The sequence below is a fragment of the Eutrigla gurnardus genome (genome assembly GCF_963514095.1).
Source record: "Eutrigla gurnardus genome assembly, chromosome: 21".
NCBI classification, from domain to species: Eukaryota; Metazoa; Chordata; class Actinopteri; order Perciformes; family Triglidae; genus Eutrigla; species Eutrigla gurnardus.
In genome coordinates this window covers 18,882,640-18,902,266 of record NC_139932.1, presented here as the reverse complement: position 1 = coordinate 18,902,266, position 19,627 = coordinate 18,882,640, and the positions used below count along the sequence as shown (strand labels likewise).

Genomic DNA, 19,627 nt, shown 5'->3' with positions numbered 1-19,627 from the left:
GCTTGATTAGTGGAATGCACTTTGTTGATTTACACATCCTCTTTTTCTGAAGCTCTAGTGGATCACATGTGAATCAACAGATTCCTTCTGCTGCGTTCTGGCCTGAACACCGATCAGGAAGGGCTGACTGTCACTGTAACCATGGAAACCACATCAGAGACCACGTTTCCAGCAAGCCACCCAGTCGGGTTCTTAACACCTTAGAACCGTCGGCGTTCCCAAGTCGAGGTGAGCCGATGTGAGAACGCAGCCATGCAGGGAACGCTGCATCACCTCCACAGATCCGTCACCGCAGGAGGAAACACAGCATCCTCCTCACCTTGCAGACAGAACTTCATACTTCAACTGGGAGTCCTGAACAGCAATACATCACTGGCTGTCATGTGACCTGTCATGTGACCGCAGCAGTTTATGAGGAGCATGTCGCTGTGCAGAATTTACATGGGGACTCGATGTTAGCATCTGATTTATCTGCATCTTACGTTCGCCTGAGATGACGCCTTACATCACACATCCAGTCGCCTGAAACTAAATAAGTCGGCGTCATCATGCATTATTAAACGACACCAAACCTCCATACCGAACCCTCCGGGAGACTTTCTGACTTTCCTCGACATGTAAGGGAGATGCAGGTGAGTGTTTACGAAGGAGGAGGAGGAGGCACCACGCTTCCCAGAATCCACTGGCAGGAGAAGCAGGAGGAGAGATCAAAATAAATCTGTCGCTCACATGAAGGAGCTGCCACCTGGCCATGTTTGTGAAATCTGAACACAGAATGTTTAATGCACATGGACGCCGGCCAGAAAGAGCATTTGCCCTGTAATGGATTCATGGGAGTGGTGTTTGGAGTGCAGGCCATGGGGGCTGCAGGTGAGCGGCTGGAATATGAAGTGATGGTTCGGTTTACTACTGCAGGAATGCATTAGCACCAGGTTTGTCTTTCTCTTCTGATTTCTAATCCCTGCTGCAGGACGAGAGAAAACCAGACGCCGGCTGACCTTCACCTCCCCAAACTTTATTTGTGTTCCAGAAGATTCAATTTCCATATCATTTCATCTTTAATGGACTGAAACGCCACCCTATTAGCATCCTTTAATAGCCTGTACTTTCCACTGATACAAACAGAAATGTGAACGTTGTTGACTTTTTGCCTTTTTTTTTAAGACGGCAGCTACAGAGTTGGCATGACGACGCCTATAAAACATGCCGTTCTTTAAACGTGCCGACAGTAATTGGCCCCTTTTTTAAACTTTTTTTGCACCACAATTCCGCCCGGCAGATCATAAAAAACGCAGGAGGTTATTGCTCCGACGTGAGACATGCTTGTCGGGGGACGAGCGAGTCCAAATGGAAACCAAACAACACTCAAAGGTCAGCGCTCAGTGACATGAGACGATAGCATGCGAGCAACAGATTCAATCACCAGATGCCCTTTAGAGGAGCAGAAACGAGGCAAGGCAAACAACAGGGATCGGCTGCTCCAGATGAACTGCATGAGTTCACACTTTAACTCCTGTGTGAAGACTCTGACAAGCTCGGGACAAACTTAATGATCCACAACTTTAACAACAGCAGGTGTTTTCTTGTCTTCTCCTCTTAAAGTTATTCATAGTTCTCTTGTGGACGAACAGGTGGACTGCTTTTGCATAAGGTTTGTATTTTAAAAATGACTACATGTCGGCTCAGGAGTTCATTCATATCTCAGCCAAAAAACAACAACATAATGTCCAGAATGAGTCGTGATAAACAGCCATTAAAGGATAAATAAGACAAACAGCTGTGGAGTCCCTCGTGGACTGGTCCTCCCCTCATTGTCTCCCTGTAAGGAGCGTCTCCATCAGAGCGGCGAGGCCTCGGTGAGCGGCCCGTTGTCGTGCCAGTGGGCTCAGCGTCGGATATCCTCCCTAATTAAAGTGAAGCCGGCTCGGCAGGCGTCTGCACAATGAAAGGCCGAGGGCTCGGCCTCATTTCTGCCACGCTGGGGAAGCATCGACTCGGGAGCTTTGACTTGTTTGGATAGCGAGCGCCGATTGGTGGACGGGACAATGGTGCAGGTGAGAAAAAGGTTGCAGGGCGATGTGTGAGGGTAGGGGGGGCTACCAGCAGTACGATGGTAATTGGACTGAGCAAACCAGCCAAGCGTTACTCAAGCGAGCGGGGAAGACGGCGCTGGTGCAGCTCCAGTTCGGGGCTGCAGGCCTGAGGAGAGAGCCAGACTGACAGCCCATTGGCAGATCCATTTCCCTGCCTGTCAGTCTGTGAACGGGGCACGATGTCACAGCAGCACCGCTGTGACCCGTCCCCGTGTCAAAGCTGCTCTCACGTCTTACAGAGGGCTTAACCTCGAAGGAAAGTTCTTCAAAGGTGCTTTAATCCACTGTAGTGAGGTGTACAAATACACAAAAACTCTTCTACAACATGAACACACTGAATCTAGATCCCTGTTGAACCTGATACTCACAAAACACCTCAATCCTTCTATTCTTTAATATATATGATATTTATATGATACAGACTCCATCCTCCGGATTGAAATGCAGCGTGAGTTTGTTCTTCCTGTGCAGTTTATCTAACCACGTCCTGGTGCAGCCTGCAATTCATTATCTTTGGTTTGGTGGGAAAGTTCAGCAGAAAGAGAGGAGAACCCCCCCACGCACGCACACACACACACACACACACACACACACACACACACACACACACACACACACACACACACACCCTTGTTTATTTAGTGTGGATCTTAATTGCCTGCTTAGAAATCCTGAATGCCAGAGCCTGAGAGTACCAGACTCTCCCAAGTCTCTCCATTGTTCATCTTGATGACTTTTGTCATTAATCAATATTGAACGTGTTTGTCTGTTTCTAGTCTACGATGCATTCAAAGGAAACAACAAAACGCTTCAATCACAAAGGGATTCATTCATTCTCTGAATAGTTGAATAACAGAGTTAGCTCCATCTATGAGGGCAGATAAAAAGCAGCTCCGCAGCATCACCGTTATGAAGGAAGAGTGTGTGAATGCACCTGAACCCTGTTGCTGCACTGATGAAGTCCCTTCTACGTATAACAGCAGTGACCTTTGGTGCAGCAGCAGCAGCAGCCTCAGGCAGTGTGAAGATGCCGGCCGAGCGGCGGGAGGTTGTGTGTGCAGGAAGTGCCAACATTCAAGGTCAGGTGCAAATAAACGCTCTTCAATGAGACGAGTCATCAGGGCAGCCTGGTCCTTTAACACCGAGGAGGCCTTTCTCCAGTCTTCAGACTGAGGGGGGTCCTTAAAGACATTCCTCTGAACCTCCAATGGGATCAGCCAATCAGAGATTGTGTTACACTGAAGCTCCTCCCACAGCTGCCTGGTGCTTCTAAAGATTGGTTTGTTCCTTCTGGGCTCCTTTTTTTTGTTTCGCTTTAAAAGCATTCAATGGTTCAGTTAACCTAACCCAGAGTTGATTACTGTAACCATGGCAACAAAGGTCCTTCACTTGAGAAGAGGAAATTATTTTATTAATCACCAGGGAGGAGATGAAAAAACAGCAACCAAGGACTAGAAACTGCTTTCACTTCTCTAAAAAGCCTTCAACTTCAGAGACAAATGATGTCGTCTTTCTAGAGGACATATTCTATTGGATGAACAAAACTGCTAATTAAAAAAATCACACTTTGAATCTCTTTTATGTTGTATTTTCTAAATTGCATTCATGGATTCCATTGACACTTTTGCTTTATTGAGTTATCAATAAAGCATTTTTAAATTTTCTAAAAAGGCCTTTATCGCCTCTTTCTGCCCGCTAACATTTCAATTAATGCTCATCTTCATCACCATTTCCAAGGCTCTTCGGGTCGTTTACACACTCCTCTGAGCGGTAATCAAACCACGACATGATGATCCTCACCATGCCCTCCGTTCTCACTGTGACTTGGCGTTTCTGATGAAGCCGGTCTGAAGTTGGCAGATTAAATATTTCTTTCTACACATCTCCTCCCACGTCTCTGGCAGAACCCCGTCTTCACCCGCGGCTCATCTTCCCTCCACACTCGCTGGGTGGGCGGCAGCGAGGTTCAAACCATTAGTGCGTTCTTAGTCACACCATAAAACTGATTGCAAACGCAGAGGAATTAAATGACATCATCGCAGCATTTATCTCGGGAGGCAGCCAGATAGGGGAACGTGTAATTTGGGGAAAACCTGACGATACAGAATCGGAGGCGACGCCGTGACACGCTGAGGAAAATGTTCAATTAACTATCATTAATTGGCAATGTGCCTGATGGCTTGAAAGGCCCCCTGAACTCCAACCAAGAGCCCAATACCTGGATCTCACATCCAGGGGGATCTGAAGAAGACTCGTCCTTAATGAGCTCGCTGGAATACGATGCAATACGTCAAGAAAACATTAACATGAAAGATGCATGTGATGCTGTTTGCTTTCATGAAATCTCTTTGATCATGTTGGATCGGAGAGAGGCTGTACGTCATCCATCCATTATCTACAGTGGATATCCTTTACAAGTAGTAATATTGTGATCTATGGAAGCTACTGGTAAAAACCACTGAGGAGGACCAGGATGCTCTGATGTAACAGGTTTTAAAGGGACCTCCAGCTCAGCCAGAACAGGATCAGGATTCATTAAGTGAAGAAAGGAAGATGAAATGAATAAGCCAGTATTTGTCTTTATGATGCATTCACATAGCCAGCCTGGTTTAAAGACATCATCATCACCGGGGGAATTCATGCTTCTCCAACAATCCAGGTTACTTATCCCAATATGAAATCTAAAGTACTTTTCATGACCTTAAGCCTTCGCAGCACACACACACACACACACACACACACACACACACACAGTGTCTGTTTTCCCTTTGTCTCCATTGTAGGGCAGCATTCATCCCAGATAATACAACGTGGCATTTAAGAGAACAGCGGCTGTAGCACAGACCTCGCCGAACCCTTCCAATCATTCTGCAAACAGAGGGGGGGGGGGGATGAGAAGGAAGAATGGCCGCTCATATGGCGAAGAAGAGGACGGCATCTTGTGCAGGAAATTGGATGTTCATTAAAGTTTATTTTAAGGGGAAAGGTCGAGGAGGAAGCTTCCCCCTAGAAATAACTAAAGATGGTGATGGTGTGTGAGAGAGCATGGACCCACATGATCCCACTCACACATGGAAGCAACCAGATCCAGATCCGGGGTATGACATCACTGCAGACTGGGGGGGAGCAGTTTGGATGCGAGGAAGTAAAGCAAGAGGAAGAAGCGCTTGCAACAAGGAACCCCCGCTGCCGAGGCGACGCCGCATCGCTTCACCTTCGACCTGCCGAGTCGAGATGCCAAAACCCGGCGCCGGGTCTCGCCGCTCACGTTGACTGATGCCGACGAGCCAGCTCGCCACTTCACATCAACCGTTCTCGCTCAGTTAGACGGAGAGCTGTCGGAGAGCAGCACTCGTCTCAAACTAAATCTCTCTTAGCAACCAATCCCAAAAGCAAAGAGAGCTATTTTCTTCTCCGGTGATGGACTGAGCTGTTGGAAGGCCGTTCCTCTTTTGTTCTTGCAAAGAGAGAACACACAACACACAGAAAACACACAACGGGAAGGCATTCAAGTCGGGATGAGCCACGGTTACTCCTGGAGATCTTCCACCGTTCCCGACACCTTTCATGTGGAGTTACTGCACACAGATGCAACGCTAAAACACCAAAATAATAAGAAGAAAAAGAACCGGTGTAGGTCACGTCTCCAGAGAGGATAGAGGCAGGAAGATGCAGAGAAAACACAGCTTCTTGATGAAATATTTGTCTCAGGGAAAGTTTTCAAGGTAAAACTGTAAAACTTGTTGTACCCCCAACAATGTCAAGAAGTTACATTTTTTATTTTATTTTTCACTCTGAAAGATTTACGATCCAGCGCAGTACGAGCAGCCGGGTGTTCCTCAAGGTTGACGGCTTTACGATGCAAACAAACTTGACAATGTTTGTGTATTAAAGCCCCAAAAATATGCGTTGCCGGGGCGATATATCACCTCCTCTGTATTGTAATGCATTTATCCCGACGAGTGGAAGCTCTTGGAGGGCCGGAGCTATTTGCATACATTAGAAAAGGACAGACCCAACACATTAACTCCCGTCTGGTGCCATGACAACCTTGGGACTTTAAATATGAACACAGTCTAAAAGCTGATGACCTGGAACACCTGAAGCGGTCGCGGTGCGTTCGAGGAACTTGAGCACGGCCGACTTGTTTTAACAGTCTGAACACACACAGCTCCCCTGCACTCCCTCGTCTTAGATCTAATTAAGCTCCAAATTTATTCATTGACTGGATGTGTGAAGAAATGCAAAGGACACAGTAGGTTGAGTGTGGAGGGAAGACAGGTAACAGGTGAGTGAACGGGAGCCGAGGATTATCATCCCGCCACAGTCCAGGGATCAGTGTGAAATTGCAAAAAGGTGTGCCATGTCATTTTCTTCCCGGGGTGTGAAGTTTCTCACCAGATAGGTGAAGATTTCTGCCGTGGCTCGCCAGATTTCTTTTTTTTCTTTTCAATTTCACCGGCTGCTGCTGCTTGGAGCTGGATATTAAAATCATTTTTTATCAAGTAGATTAAAAGGATCATACTATCTATGTAGCAGGGCTTGAAATAAAAAGGAGTTGGTCTGGAATCCGACTCACCAGATGAAAAACAGATCAGTACATCGTGTGTTGATTGTTACAGTATGACCACCACGTGTCCATCACATGGGAGGACGGTCTTCCACTATCATGAGAGAGATTTCTCTTGTTTACAGGCTGCGGTCGACTCGTAAGGGGACAGTTTGGGTCTAAACAAATGAACATGGAAAGAAATGCACAAAGTAAACTGTCCCAGTCTCTTTTGTTTCAGAGTGAATTAAAGTAGTTGCAGGTGTGGGGGTATGTATTCACAAAAAAAGAGCAAATCAGAGGAACTGTGTAACCCAGCGGCCGCTGCAGATGCTTCTCCTGAAGGTTTGTTTACTTCCCCCGCTCTCATTTCTTTTTCTTTGCATATTTGTCCTTGCACGAGTCTGCCAAAGCACAGGTGACACAGCAGCCCGCCTGCAGGGGGCAGGCTAACGAGGAGGCCTGCTGGTCCACAACCTGGATCCTCATCTGGACTCTGCAGCACCGGACTGCAGGCGGGGAAAAGGGACCATCACACTGGGGCTCCAGATGCGCTCAGATGTGTGATTTCATGTGCTGGATCCAGGTAACAAGAAAAAAAAAACCTTCATTTTATCTGACAAAACACTCTGAATGCTTCGGAGTTGGCATCGGGAGCAGCAGTTTGACAAAGAAGGCACAAGGTCCAACTTTCCTGGAGCTTTCAGCAGCATGCTGTGGCCTTCATCTGTGAGGAGTTTGCTCAGTTGTCATGGCGATGATTTATTTTTGCCTGAATGGGTAGTGGAGGAGGAGGAGGAGGAGAAGCTCTCTGATTCTCTCCATGACAACTTAGCAAACAGCGAGCAATGTCCCACAAGTTGACACATATATATATATATATATATATATCATATGTATTATTTATAAAATGTGCCGTAAGAAAAGCATGTTGGGTATCAGCGCTGCTCTGGGCATGTGTCAGTCACCGCGCTCTCTCTCAGCAGGTGAGCATTATTCACTCTTCCAGCTGACTGCAGGTCTGTCACCCGCCACAGGAGAGCATGCTGGGAAGAGGGTCACTGTCAACGCCGTCTGCCTCCCACACATATGCTGCAGCAGCACCTGTCAACCCCCAGGAAAACACACGACACCTCCACGGAGAGCTAAGCAGACGTTGTCAAAGTGTGCAGCCTGGCGAGGGAGAAGTGACGCCGGTTGTTTTGCAGAGCGGCGGCGGCGTTTCCTCGCCGTAGACCAGCAGCGAGTGGAAACACGGATGATCCAGGTCCGGGCCGGATGATGGTTTCTCCGGCAGAGTCAATACTCGGGAGGCGAAGCGAGACCGAGGTACACTGTTGGAAGCAATCAGGGCAATTTCCAGGATGAAAAAAACCCTCCTCCTCCTCCTCTCCGGGATCAATGTGTGTGTTCTCTGCTGGGAGGTCTGCAGGGTTAGCCACATGTTGTGCAGACAGAACGTGCTGGATTGGAGGTGACAGGGTGGCCGTGCTCGAACACGACTCTTTCACCGCCACGAGCACAATCGATGCTGATCAGCACATTTCTGTGAAGTCTCAGTATGTCTCTGAAGCCATGGCACGGTCGGATGTTGGCGTGAACGCAAAGCTCCTCTAACAGAGGTCATTTCATGGCTTGTTGCCTCACTTTGGTTTCTTCTACACGGCTAATATAACACGACAACAAACTGGAATAAATATGAAAACGTCCTCGTCATCAGTCAGGCAATTTTACCATTTCCTCTGAGCCATTACGTTTTGCATCTCTACGCTCAACGAGCACGCTTTTAACAGGAGAGTTTTATGGAAAGTTGTTTTGTTTTTGCAAAGGTAGGCCAAATGGGAATCATTCAGAGAAGTGATGAATTGTAATCTGCTGAATAATAATGCAGTGTTGAGCTGTCGTTATTGTTGTGCTCGGTTTTGTTTTGTGTTTTTTTTTATGTTATGAACTGTTAAGAAACAAACAAATCAAAACGGTTCAGCTTTCTGAAGGTGGGACTAACTTTACAGCCGTTTAGAGTTGGCACGACTCAGCATCCTCGTTGCTTCATGATTCATTCCTATTGGCCGCCTGATAGCACTGTGGAAGGTATGCATGTCTTAAATCAACGGTAACGCTGTTAAACTCATCGCATGCTATGCGTCCTCTGGTGAGGCTAGCACCTTTACACAGAAAGTAATCCATTAAATCTCATCAAACAAGGAAGGATTTGTTGAATGTTCCTCACAGCGGGTCGTCCACATCCTCCGCTCTGTTTAGAGCTCCTGAAATACGCTCTTCCTCCTGCCTTTCCCATTCTACACTCCAGCAGCGGTCTGGTATCTACATAAAGGTTACTGACCTGGGAGCGATACAAAGAAAAGCCCACAGAGGATCTGTTTTCCACATAACAGTGTGGACACGTCTCCTAAAGCCCAGCTGTCGTGGAAACCATCCCATAGAAAAGTTAGTGCGCCGTTTTTTTCTTGTTTTGCCAGAAATCAGGAACATTTTTATTTACTTATAACATATCTGTGGGATAGACATCCAAGTCTGGTCGCCATCCTCTCCTGAAGACATCTCCTACGTTCTTTCTTGGAGCTTTCTCCGGTCACTTCTCAAAACGTTCCCCAGGGAGCATCCGTCTCCCACAGTTCCTCCGGTGTCTGCCTTATGAAAGGTCGTTGAACTCTCAACGACACTTAATCACGCCGTCGTATTAATCTCACCCCGTCTGCGTTGTCAGCGGTGGTTTCCTTTAACAAAAAAACTGCAGCCCAGGACGGGTTTTTTCTTCTCTTTGCTTTTCTCTCTCACATCTCTCGCAGAAGCCAGCGATTACTAAAATGCAGCCAGATGTTGGATGTGTCTGAGGTACCATTCTTGCCTGGCTGAGGGTGAAGTCGACCCCAAGCCAACTGGCGTGCGGCGTCAGAAGGAAGTGGTTCAGTTTAGTATGAATAACTGGGCTTCAGCGGTAGATGAGCGGCGGTGAGAGATCTCCGGGGTTGCCAACACACAGAGTAATTACTGTACACACATCTGTTGCCGTGGACTACCTGTCAGACTGGTACGTTGTTCACCAGTAAAACGAGCGGTTGTCGGGATCGGGATCCATCAGGACCCGGGTTCTAGATTACATCCCCCTTCGATGTGATGGGATGAGGGGCCAGGGATCAACTCAATGACCCAGAGAGGGATACGTTGCCATGACAACCTTAAGTGCATGAAAGTATGGACCCCTTAAAAAAAAAGTCTCCACTGTCAGTTTAATGTGAGGGATGAGATCAAAACGTGGTCTTTGGGTCTTTTGTGTTTTTCTGAGGAGCACGGTAATGTTTTTATTGTATTTAATATGTTTTTTTGTTTTGTTTCTGTTTTTTTTAACATGTAAGGTGACCTTGGGTGTTTGAAAGGCGGCAACAAATAAAATATATTATTATTATTATTTTTTAAAGAGATAATTATGACCCAGCATCCTTTTGTCCCTTGAAAGGTGTCATATAAATTCCAGGTATTATTATTATTATTATTATTATTATTATTATTATATCTTATTCCAATTTCATCATGAGGGATGTAACGGTACAAACAATTCAGGGTTTGATAAAATTTTTTGCCCATTGGCCATGATTCTTACTGTAACAGTTCTCAAACACGAGAACATTGTGAATAAAAACTAAACAACTAAACCTAACGGAACATTTCCAGTCTGAATGTGTCCCGTTAAACCCAGAGGAAGTCTTTGTAAAGGGTTTCTACCAACAGTGCGGTATATAGTGTGGACAGATAACGAGGTAATGAGACACATCATTACTGCTCTTGCTTTCTATAAATGGGAAGCAGATTTCACTTTGTTTAGCCAAATGACGGGGTTGGCATCGAGCCCGTCGACATGATTCTCATTTATCAGAGTGACAATGGTCCAGCTCATTACGGGATCACAGAGTCCAGGCCACAGGACCAGATCACAGGCTAGCAACATAACAACGATGGGGAGAGCCGGCCAGACACGGAGCACGGCCAAATTAGGAAATCACATCCAATTAAAGACATTACCCCCGGGGGTATCAGGGCAACGAGATCACGACGGCAATAACACAGAATTAAGAACAGGAAACATGGGATTATACCTGCTATGAAATACAGACTCATAAAAACAAACTAAAAACTTGACTTTTCTGCTGTTTTTACTGTGCAAGCAGCGACCACACAGACTGGACATGAAACCAGGATGACGGAGACCATAAAAGGGTTTTCACGACATGCAAAGCAAATCCTACAGCCTCATATGTTTGTGTCTCTTTCCACACGGTAGAGAAATCCAAAAAAAGCAGTGCTTTTTGGACATATTCAAATAAATAAATCCCCATATTCATGTGGGACATTTGATTACCATAATCAAACAAGACCTTCAAGAAAAACCAGCAGCTTTTAATGCTGCGTTTTAGAGAGGCTTCGGGTCAGAATCAGCAGGGAATCTCTATATATATAACTCTTAAACTCTACGATGTGGTACCTCTCATCTTATCAAGTAAGATGCCTCCTTAAAAAAGGGTCCAAAACCCTCAACTACTGGACGTCTTTCCTGCTCCGTATCGTCTCCGTGAAACTGAACAAGAGAATGGAGGAGAGTGAGATATCTGCTTCCTCCACATTAATCTCTCTAAATCCATACAGGCACTGCTCCTGGAGCAGCTTAAACCGACTCAATGAGAATCAGCCTTTAAATCAGCTTGGAGGACGTGGATTTTCATATTCATTATCAAATAAGCTATTATGTAGAAACGATCCACAACATCATGGGGTCAGAGCGACGGAAACACAACCACCACGGCAGCAGCAGCAGTCTGACCGAGAGGCCCACGGCGAACACCAGAATTAGAGATGAGAAACATCCCTTCCCTTCCACGCGGCATGTTTATCTGAAGAGCCTTTTCTTCGTCTCATCCAAGGCCAAGCTCCGGCCTCTGTGATCAGCCGGCCGTGTTGCCCAGGAAATGCTTATTATGCGGTCGTGCAAACGGGCCTTGTTTGTTGTGACCTTGAGGGCTCTTCCCATGGTGCAGCGGGAGGAGTGACCGCAGGAACCGCCCCGGCGGCAAAGGAGAGGAAATAAATAAATAAGGTGGACCGAACATGGTGAAACCATCACAGCCTATACATACACTCTCCCAATGTCACAGGGGTTCGACTGCCTCCGCGTTCATTCTGCTCTCTGCCACGAAACCACAGGATTTCCATCCGCTCTCTTTATGTTTGTGACCACAACGTATCACAAACGCAAACATCAGGACGTCAGTGTGTGTGTGTGTGCACATCCACAAACACACACATCCTGCTTTGCAAGCGAGCGGGCATCGGTGGTTTGGAAGAAAACGTTCCCCTGCAATCAGACGTCCTCCATGGATGTGAGGCAGGAGGAGCCCCTTCACAAGAGAGAGGCTTCAACCAGCCTGATGGCTGACAATCTCACCAGGAGTCTGGGGTTTTTAAAGGAAATGTGATGTTGGGACGATTGAGGTGCTTCACCTCGACAAAGAAAAAGACATAACAACCCAAAAGATGCAATTTCAGCTCGGTGTTGCCACAGAACTGAAATGTCAAGACACAAAAGAAACCAGGAGAATGTGTGAAAGGAGAAAATGTGTTGCAGCTTCACTTCTCACAACGAGCCACTCAAAGTCAATATTACAACGTCAGCCTGTCAAATGGAGCCGATATATTTCTGTAGCTTCTCTCCCATTCTCTGTATTCAATGTGATCTTCATGCCCGATGCATGACTTCTGTTTCAGGGGATACGGAGACGATTATGTCAGGTCTTTATGAAGGAAATGTTAAGCTACAGTCCTTTATATGAAAACAGATCGACTAAACGGTAAATATTAAAAACCTGAGCTTCAACAGCGAACGGAAGCTCGTCTTTCAAAGAGATGTGAAGGTGTGGGAGGATGCTTGGCACGGTGAGACGTCTTCACCTCTTTGTAGAGTCGTACTCGCCACCTTCCTCCCTCACACGTTACGTCTACAGAAGGAGCTCTCGGTGCCGATGAGTCATAATCCATCAGGTCAGCAGCCTGAGACTCTTCACCGTCATGGTTGAGCAGTTTTTAGGAACCTGGACTCTGACTGCCAGCGAGAATCGGCATGGACGATGCTGGCTTCATTTCAATGAAGTCCCAAACCACATTCAAGACCACGGAGACGGCCGGAACACCAAGACCATCATCACTTTTGAGATACCAACAGCGATGTTCACTATTCCTGATTTAAACCTGCCGATGTGGAAGCTCAGCAGCAACTTCACACTCGCCAAGTCAGATGGATGGAAGGCACATTAGAAAATCAAATCTGCTCCTTTAATGCGTGTGAAAGACTCCCAAGATCAATTTTAGATGATATTAACTCCGGTCAGCAGAACAGAGACAGTCACACTGCAGAGATTCGTCTCTTCGTTCAGTCTTCATGAGATTTCTGTCAGTGCGACGACATTTGAAAGACTTATTGAACATCACAGAGACAAACTGTGTTTAATGAGACCGGAGGAAGAGCTGCTCCCTCCTTCCACGTCCAAATCAATCAGGATCGGCTCTGTGGGGGGTCAAATCTCTGCCTCTCTAGCACTTACAAGCACCCGGAGGACGGAACCTGCCCGCCTGCACTCCCAGGCCGCCGGCGGAGTCGACGTGAGGCTGATCCCGTCCTCCATCATGTGGCTGCTACAAGCATACATCAGTCATGGGTGAGGACCCACGCTGTTGTCGGTAATCCGGTTATCTGACATTAAAAAAGGTGCAGACGTCCAACCTGGCATGTGTCAGGAGTCCAGAACACGCACTCGGGTGCATGCAGGTGTGTGTGTGTGTCGTTATCGCTGGATATGGAGCATGCATAATGCATGAGCGGCACCAACGTATGCCTGAGAAACCCAGCCGTGCACACAGGATGAGAACAAACGTACAAAATGAAAACATCAGGCAGAAAACTCATTGTGATGTAAAGTAGTTCCTCTTAAAGGTACAGGTCCAACCACTGGATACACATTCAGAGTTCAGATGTTGTAGAAGCTCGGAGACACCAGATGATTACCATTTAAATAGTAAGTATTTGCTCCTCGTGTACGGAGATAATGGATTCCATTTAAACACCTCGCAGCCTGTTTGTGGCCTCGGCGTTTTTACGACAAGGTGATATTTCAGGATCCGGGGACTGTGGAAAGACCTCCACAGCAGTGGTTTATGACGGACATGCATGTGTGTGAGGGTCCGTCTGAATCCCCCCGTGCGAGTGTAAAACGTGTGATTTAAGGCCGGGGCCTAATAGGTGTAATGCAGCTCACATCTCAGAGCTCGTTCCATCAACGTGTAAAGTTGAGCCGGACAGGAGTGGCAATCTCATCTCGGCAACACGCGGCACATGATAAGCAGGATGTTCCATTAACCTGGAGGGGGGGAACAGCACACCCCTGGATGTATTTGAACCAGTCGGGAGTTGTAAGTAAAGCAGGCGTAAAACACGTAAAACTAAATAAGAAGGCCTGACTATAATAAACCCAGATTACATTTCAACATTTAACTACGTCTTTAAAATGTTATTTTTAATTCTGAAAGTTTTTATTCATGACAACCAAAGATTTTAACACAATGCCAGTTGATTTTGTAAAGGATTAACTGTTGATGCAGATTTTTATTTTCACTGAAAATTATATTTAAAGAGAAAAAGATCATTTAGATTTCCTCATATATGTGTGCATCCATTATTATTTATTATTTATTTGGTGCATATTTCCAATGTTTAGTATTAAAGTAATCCAAATGTTTTTTATTGTAACAGACTATATTTCAAAGTAATCTGACCGAGCTCTGCACGTTTGAACCGGGGGTATTTCCCAGAAACGCGGCCGCTGTGGTTGTTTGGCGAGGATCACATTCTTTCCATTAATCATGTAAAACTCGTCTCCGAGTCTCCGAGTCTGATGGAACACAGAGAGGAATCCCTAACGGAGGTTAGCGGGACCCGTAGGGGTCACGAGGTCACGTGAAATACCCCGGTCTGAAACCAGAACTTTCCTCTGAGGCCGAGCTGGGACTGATCACGTGATTAGAGCTGGTTAATTGTTGTGATTTGTCATGTTTGGGGAATGATGGTTCACATTTCTAAGTGAAGCGTTGTGACGACATGCTCGGTGGCGGTGGATTGTACAGTGTGTTTCTGGTTTGCTGATGACAGACTCTTTAATTACACTCCTAAAGGCCACCAGTGTGGCGAGACGAGGAGAAGGAAATAGCTCCTGGGTGTGCTTTAGGAATGAGCAACTCGACATCTCGTGTGCAGTCGTGGTTTAACCTCTAAAATATCTTAGTTAACGACAGCATCTTTCTTTAGCATATTTAGAAATATTGCTCTTCTATTCCCCACTCTGTTTATTCCACTCTCAGCATCAGGCGACTTGTCAGTAATTACAAAAAGCTAGCAGAGACATTTGTGGTGGATTTCAAGTTACTCCGCTCCCCAGCCATCACCACTAAATGATATCCAAAACCAAAATGTGAAGTAAACAGTGTACATGTCTACTCAACTGTGAAAATATTACGGTCAAAGACGAATATGTGGGGATTTCTACGGTCCGACACCTTCCATGAAACCGTGTTTTCAGAGGCTTTGGTTCTAGAAATGGTTTAACTTGTCCTTGGATTCATTCTAACACGGTAAAAAGCAGCTCTGTGTCTTTGTGCTTCAGCAGGTGAACCATCAGAGACTCTGCACGGATGTCCACATCCAGAGCCATCAAACATCTGGCTCCAAGGACAAACGAGGACGCCTGACTTCCCCTGCACAGCTGTGATTGGGTCGCACAGACCGTATCCGTGGCGACGTGGGATGCAGTGTCACCGGGTTCACCCCGTCGGCTGGACTCTCTGAGCAGACTAAGGTTTTCCCGTCCCGTTCCCCTCCGTCTCCCTCGCTCTTTAGTCGGTTCCACTAACTCTCTCTGGCATCTCCGCCTCCCTCTCCTTTATCTCTCTTATCTCTCCCTCCCTCCCTCGCTCGCCCGCTGCCTGACATGGGCATCGCCGCTCGCACGCCGTTTGCCTCCGAGGCTGGTTTCCGTGGATGCCATGCTCATGACGCTGTCCTGTTTTGACATGTTTTCCCTCCGACTTGATCCCGTGGTCTCAACCCACTAATTCCTCATGGAATGAGCTGCTGATGTACCGTCTCCAGCCAAGTGTGTGTGTGTGTGTGTGTGTGTGTGTGTGTGTGTGTGTGTGTGTGTGTGTGTGAGAAGGAGTTCTCTTAGATGTCACCACGCCGTGAACAAACGTAGCGACGTGTAGAAAGATCCGTACGAAGAAGTGGCAATTCAGCAGGAACGCTTTCTGGCTGCAAACATCTTCTGCCTTTAAGACTTTATTGAAGAAGGAAGAGGTCAAAGTTCGAGGCCACGGTGTTCATCACAGCCCACGATGTAAAGATAGAAAGTCAGAGCCAGGGTTTGTTTCTAGAACGTTACAAACTTAATTTGAATTCTCCCACAAATACAAAAGTACTCTACGGGGTAAAATAAACTATGAAAGAAAGGACAGGCTGTCTTGTAAAAGTGCGTGAGGAGCTGAAAAATTTGTGTAAATCATATCTTTAATTTGTTTTATAATATATTTAATGTATCAGTGTAAAAGCCTCAAACATTGTTGAAGACAAACCCTTTAAATTCACTTCTACTGCTGTTTGATCCAACATTACACACCTCAGTGATGATCTATAGGTTGCCAAAACATGGCGTCTCACAGCAGGGGGGTGGGGCATATGGACCTGCCAGGTAAATTATTCAGTCGACATATGCTGCGTGTTTCCACCAGCTGCCTCCTCTGTTCTGACATCAGCCCAGTGATATGATGGTATGCATCAAATCCCAGTAATACAAACCAATCCAGTATTAAATTATTCACTCATCTCACCAAACAGACCCCCACGGAGCTCCACAATGGCCCATCACATGTTACGAGTCCACAGGGGGGGGGGGATGGCTGTCTCCCAGCAGGCCAGCTATAATGCATGGTTAAAGCATGCAAACGCTGCAGCAGCTTTGGGGGGATGTACTCGGGCTGAAGCGCTGAAACTCCATTAAAGGTTTGCCAGAGCACAGGACGAGGTCTCTGGTGATTGGACGATGGGAAGACACTTCCTGGAGATACCTTAGCAACACTGCTGCCACCGATCGCTATGAGAAAACTCATCGTAACGACTGCTAGCTCGTTCACAGGACGGAGCGTGAAAATGAGAAGCATCCATCTGGGAAAGAAGAGTGAAAACGAGAGGCGTGGGAGGCGACGAAGAGGAGAGAGGAGGAGGAAGACTCCCGCGGTGACGGGAGAAGAAGCCAAATACGGCTTTCTTCTGCTTGAGTTTACAACTTTTTGGACATTTGGCAGTCAGATCCCAGAGATTATCACCCTCCAACGGAATCACAGGGAGAGACTACAGAGTCCACACAGACCGGGCTTCCTGATGAAGGACCCAAACTCCCATCACTCCCCTGCCAAGTCGGTCAGCATGGGTGTGATAAACTGGGAGATAAAACTCAAATCCAACTGGAGCACAGAGAGTAAACCTAGTCCTGACAGATAAACGATGTAAAATGAGTCCTGAAAGGAAGATATTTGGAGAAATCGGAATTGCTCTGCCCAGATGTGACACAATCAGCCTATCAGCATGCCTGAAGCTCACACATTAACCTGTTATATAGTGTAATTCATGCAAAAAAAACCATCAAACTGGTCCTTTAAATGCTATCGCGACAGAATCCCCTCCATTATAATCAGAAAGGGGCCAATCGGGTCACAGTATCACTGGAAGAGACGGCATCAGTGCAAACGTGTGTTGTAAGTACAACGATGGTCCTCTGCTGGGTTCAGCTATAAAAGGCTGATGGAGAGGATTGAGTACGAGACATCGGGGACGACATACAACCCATCAAGTCGAGCCATTACAGCACTGTAACCACAGAAACACCGCCAGGAATATTAAAAACCTTCCAAGAAGCTGGTTTCTTTCTGACTCCCAGCTGTGAAGACGGGGAAGGAGAGCTGATCTCGTTGCGTGACACACATCCTCAAACCAAAACGCCAATCCATTCCCCTCTCAGGTGAATATTTCATGTCCCTCTTTGGCTCAATAATCAATCTTCGTGGGGAAGGGAGAAATCAGCTTGTGTTTAGTGCAAACAAAGAAGCTGCACGGCCTCGGTTTGGTTGTTTGACATGCGGTGTGTTTATGTAGAAGCTGCAGACTAAACACTGATCTCAAACACATAAGAAGGGGAATTACCCTCTGATTTGTGGAGCCGTTTTCACAATCAGATAAACCCACGAATCCGAAGGGCAGCAACACACCTCCCATCACTGAAAAGAGGATAAAACGCTGTTGCCAGGCAGCGACATGTCCTCTCTGTGTGGCTTTAAAGAGTCAGGAAAAAGAGAGTCAGGTCTACAAGGATGAAACGTAATAAAGTACAATCATCTTCTTTATGAGACCTTAATAGTGCTACCAATGTCAGAGCGGATGCCTCGCCTGGACAATCATTACGCTTAGGAAAGCACTTCATTAGAGGAATCAGGGCAGAGTCGCTGTGTGTCTGGTATCGGGTTCAGTCTGCGGACGCATTTTAGTAGGAAGGTCGGAACAGAACCAGACCCTTCATGTGTGTTTTTACACCACTTATATGCATCCAGTTCTCTCTCCATCGATCCAACCGCCGCCGCCGGCTCCGTCGAGGTCACTGCGTTCCGACTCGGACTCAGAGCTCATCCATTATCTATCCATAGCTCGCACCATTAGCGTTCACGCTTTACAAAAGAAATCTATTTGTCTCGTTTTTACGGGTATTATTCCTATTCCTATTCCCAGAGCAGTAATACATAAAAAGCAAACAGAGTAAATATGTAAAATATGTATTCCCGTGGGTTTTAGGGGGGGTTGGAGCGAGCCCTGCCCACCGCCACGCCACAAGAGCCGAGATGAAAGTCTGGAGGCGCTGAGGGGGAGCAGAAACTCCACCTCCCCCCCACCACCTCCTCCTCCTCCTCCTCGTCTTTATAAATAGCTATTAGGAGATATGGAATGAAGGAGCTCATGGGAATTCACAGAAAACAGCAGCAATTGGACCAACATGTTCACTTTCTGTAAAGAGAGCAGGCGATAAACAAACTTTCATCCCTCGGCTTCCACAACTGGAATACAGCAGACACACACACACACACACACACACACACACACACACACACACACACACACACACAGCAGGAGAAGATGAAAGCATTGCGTGTCAGAAAATAAAACTTTTGGCCTACCTTTTTCTGGTCTTCCAGCTTCTGACTCGTGGACTTCTTGCCATGCTTGCTGCCTTCCGGTACATCCATCCCTGGTCCAAATAGAGAGTAACTCCAGGGTAAAAAAAAAATAAAAAATCACAGGAAACAAAGTGAAGACAATCCAGGCGGGCTACAGTTTCCCATGGAGGGCCCGTGTCCGGCTCACGCCTTCACCCGGACGCAGGCGATCCATGGCGGCGGTGGTTGGACGGTGGAAAATAAAATGAGTTTTGAGATGACTGGCTTCTTGGTCCTCAGAGTGTGATCCCTGGCTCCAGCACACAGTTTGCCCTCCACATCTGAGGGAGAGAAGAGAGATATGATTCAAATGAATTTTTTTGGTTTAACAATTAATGCAAAAGCTGTCTGCCTCTGTGAAACGTGGATATTCCCCTCGGTGCTGATGGAGCGGGGATCTGCATATCAAAGTCAATGTTGTCATGCTCCTCAAAGCTGCTGTTTGTTCAACACTGACTTATTGTTTTTGATTGTCTTTTATTGGTTTTCTTTCTAGTTTGCAACAGGAAGCAGCAGCGGAAGGATTGAGTCATGCTGAGGTCGGGCAGACTTGCACCCTGGGAAGGGTCCAAGCGGGGAACGGGGACCGCAGGATCCCTCCGTGGACTCCGCT

At 46.7% G+C, this 19,627-nt stretch overlaps 1 protein-coding gene across 1 annotated transcript in view; it reads right to left on the bottom strand.

Annotated features, from left to right (window-relative positions):
• nav3 (neuron navigator 3) overlaps window positions 1–19,178 on the bottom strand; it is a 209,790-nt gene extending 190,612 nt beyond the window's left edge. Inside the window, exon 1 of the mRNA XM_084039402.1 lies at window positions 18,976–19,178. Coding sequence (XP_083895528.1) covers window positions 18,976–19,044 — 69 coding nt within the window. The 5' untranslated portion in view covers window positions 19,045–19,178. The remainder of the gene's footprint in view (window positions 1–18,975) is intronic.
• Between the last annotated feature and the right edge of the window lie 449 nt (window positions 19,179–19,627).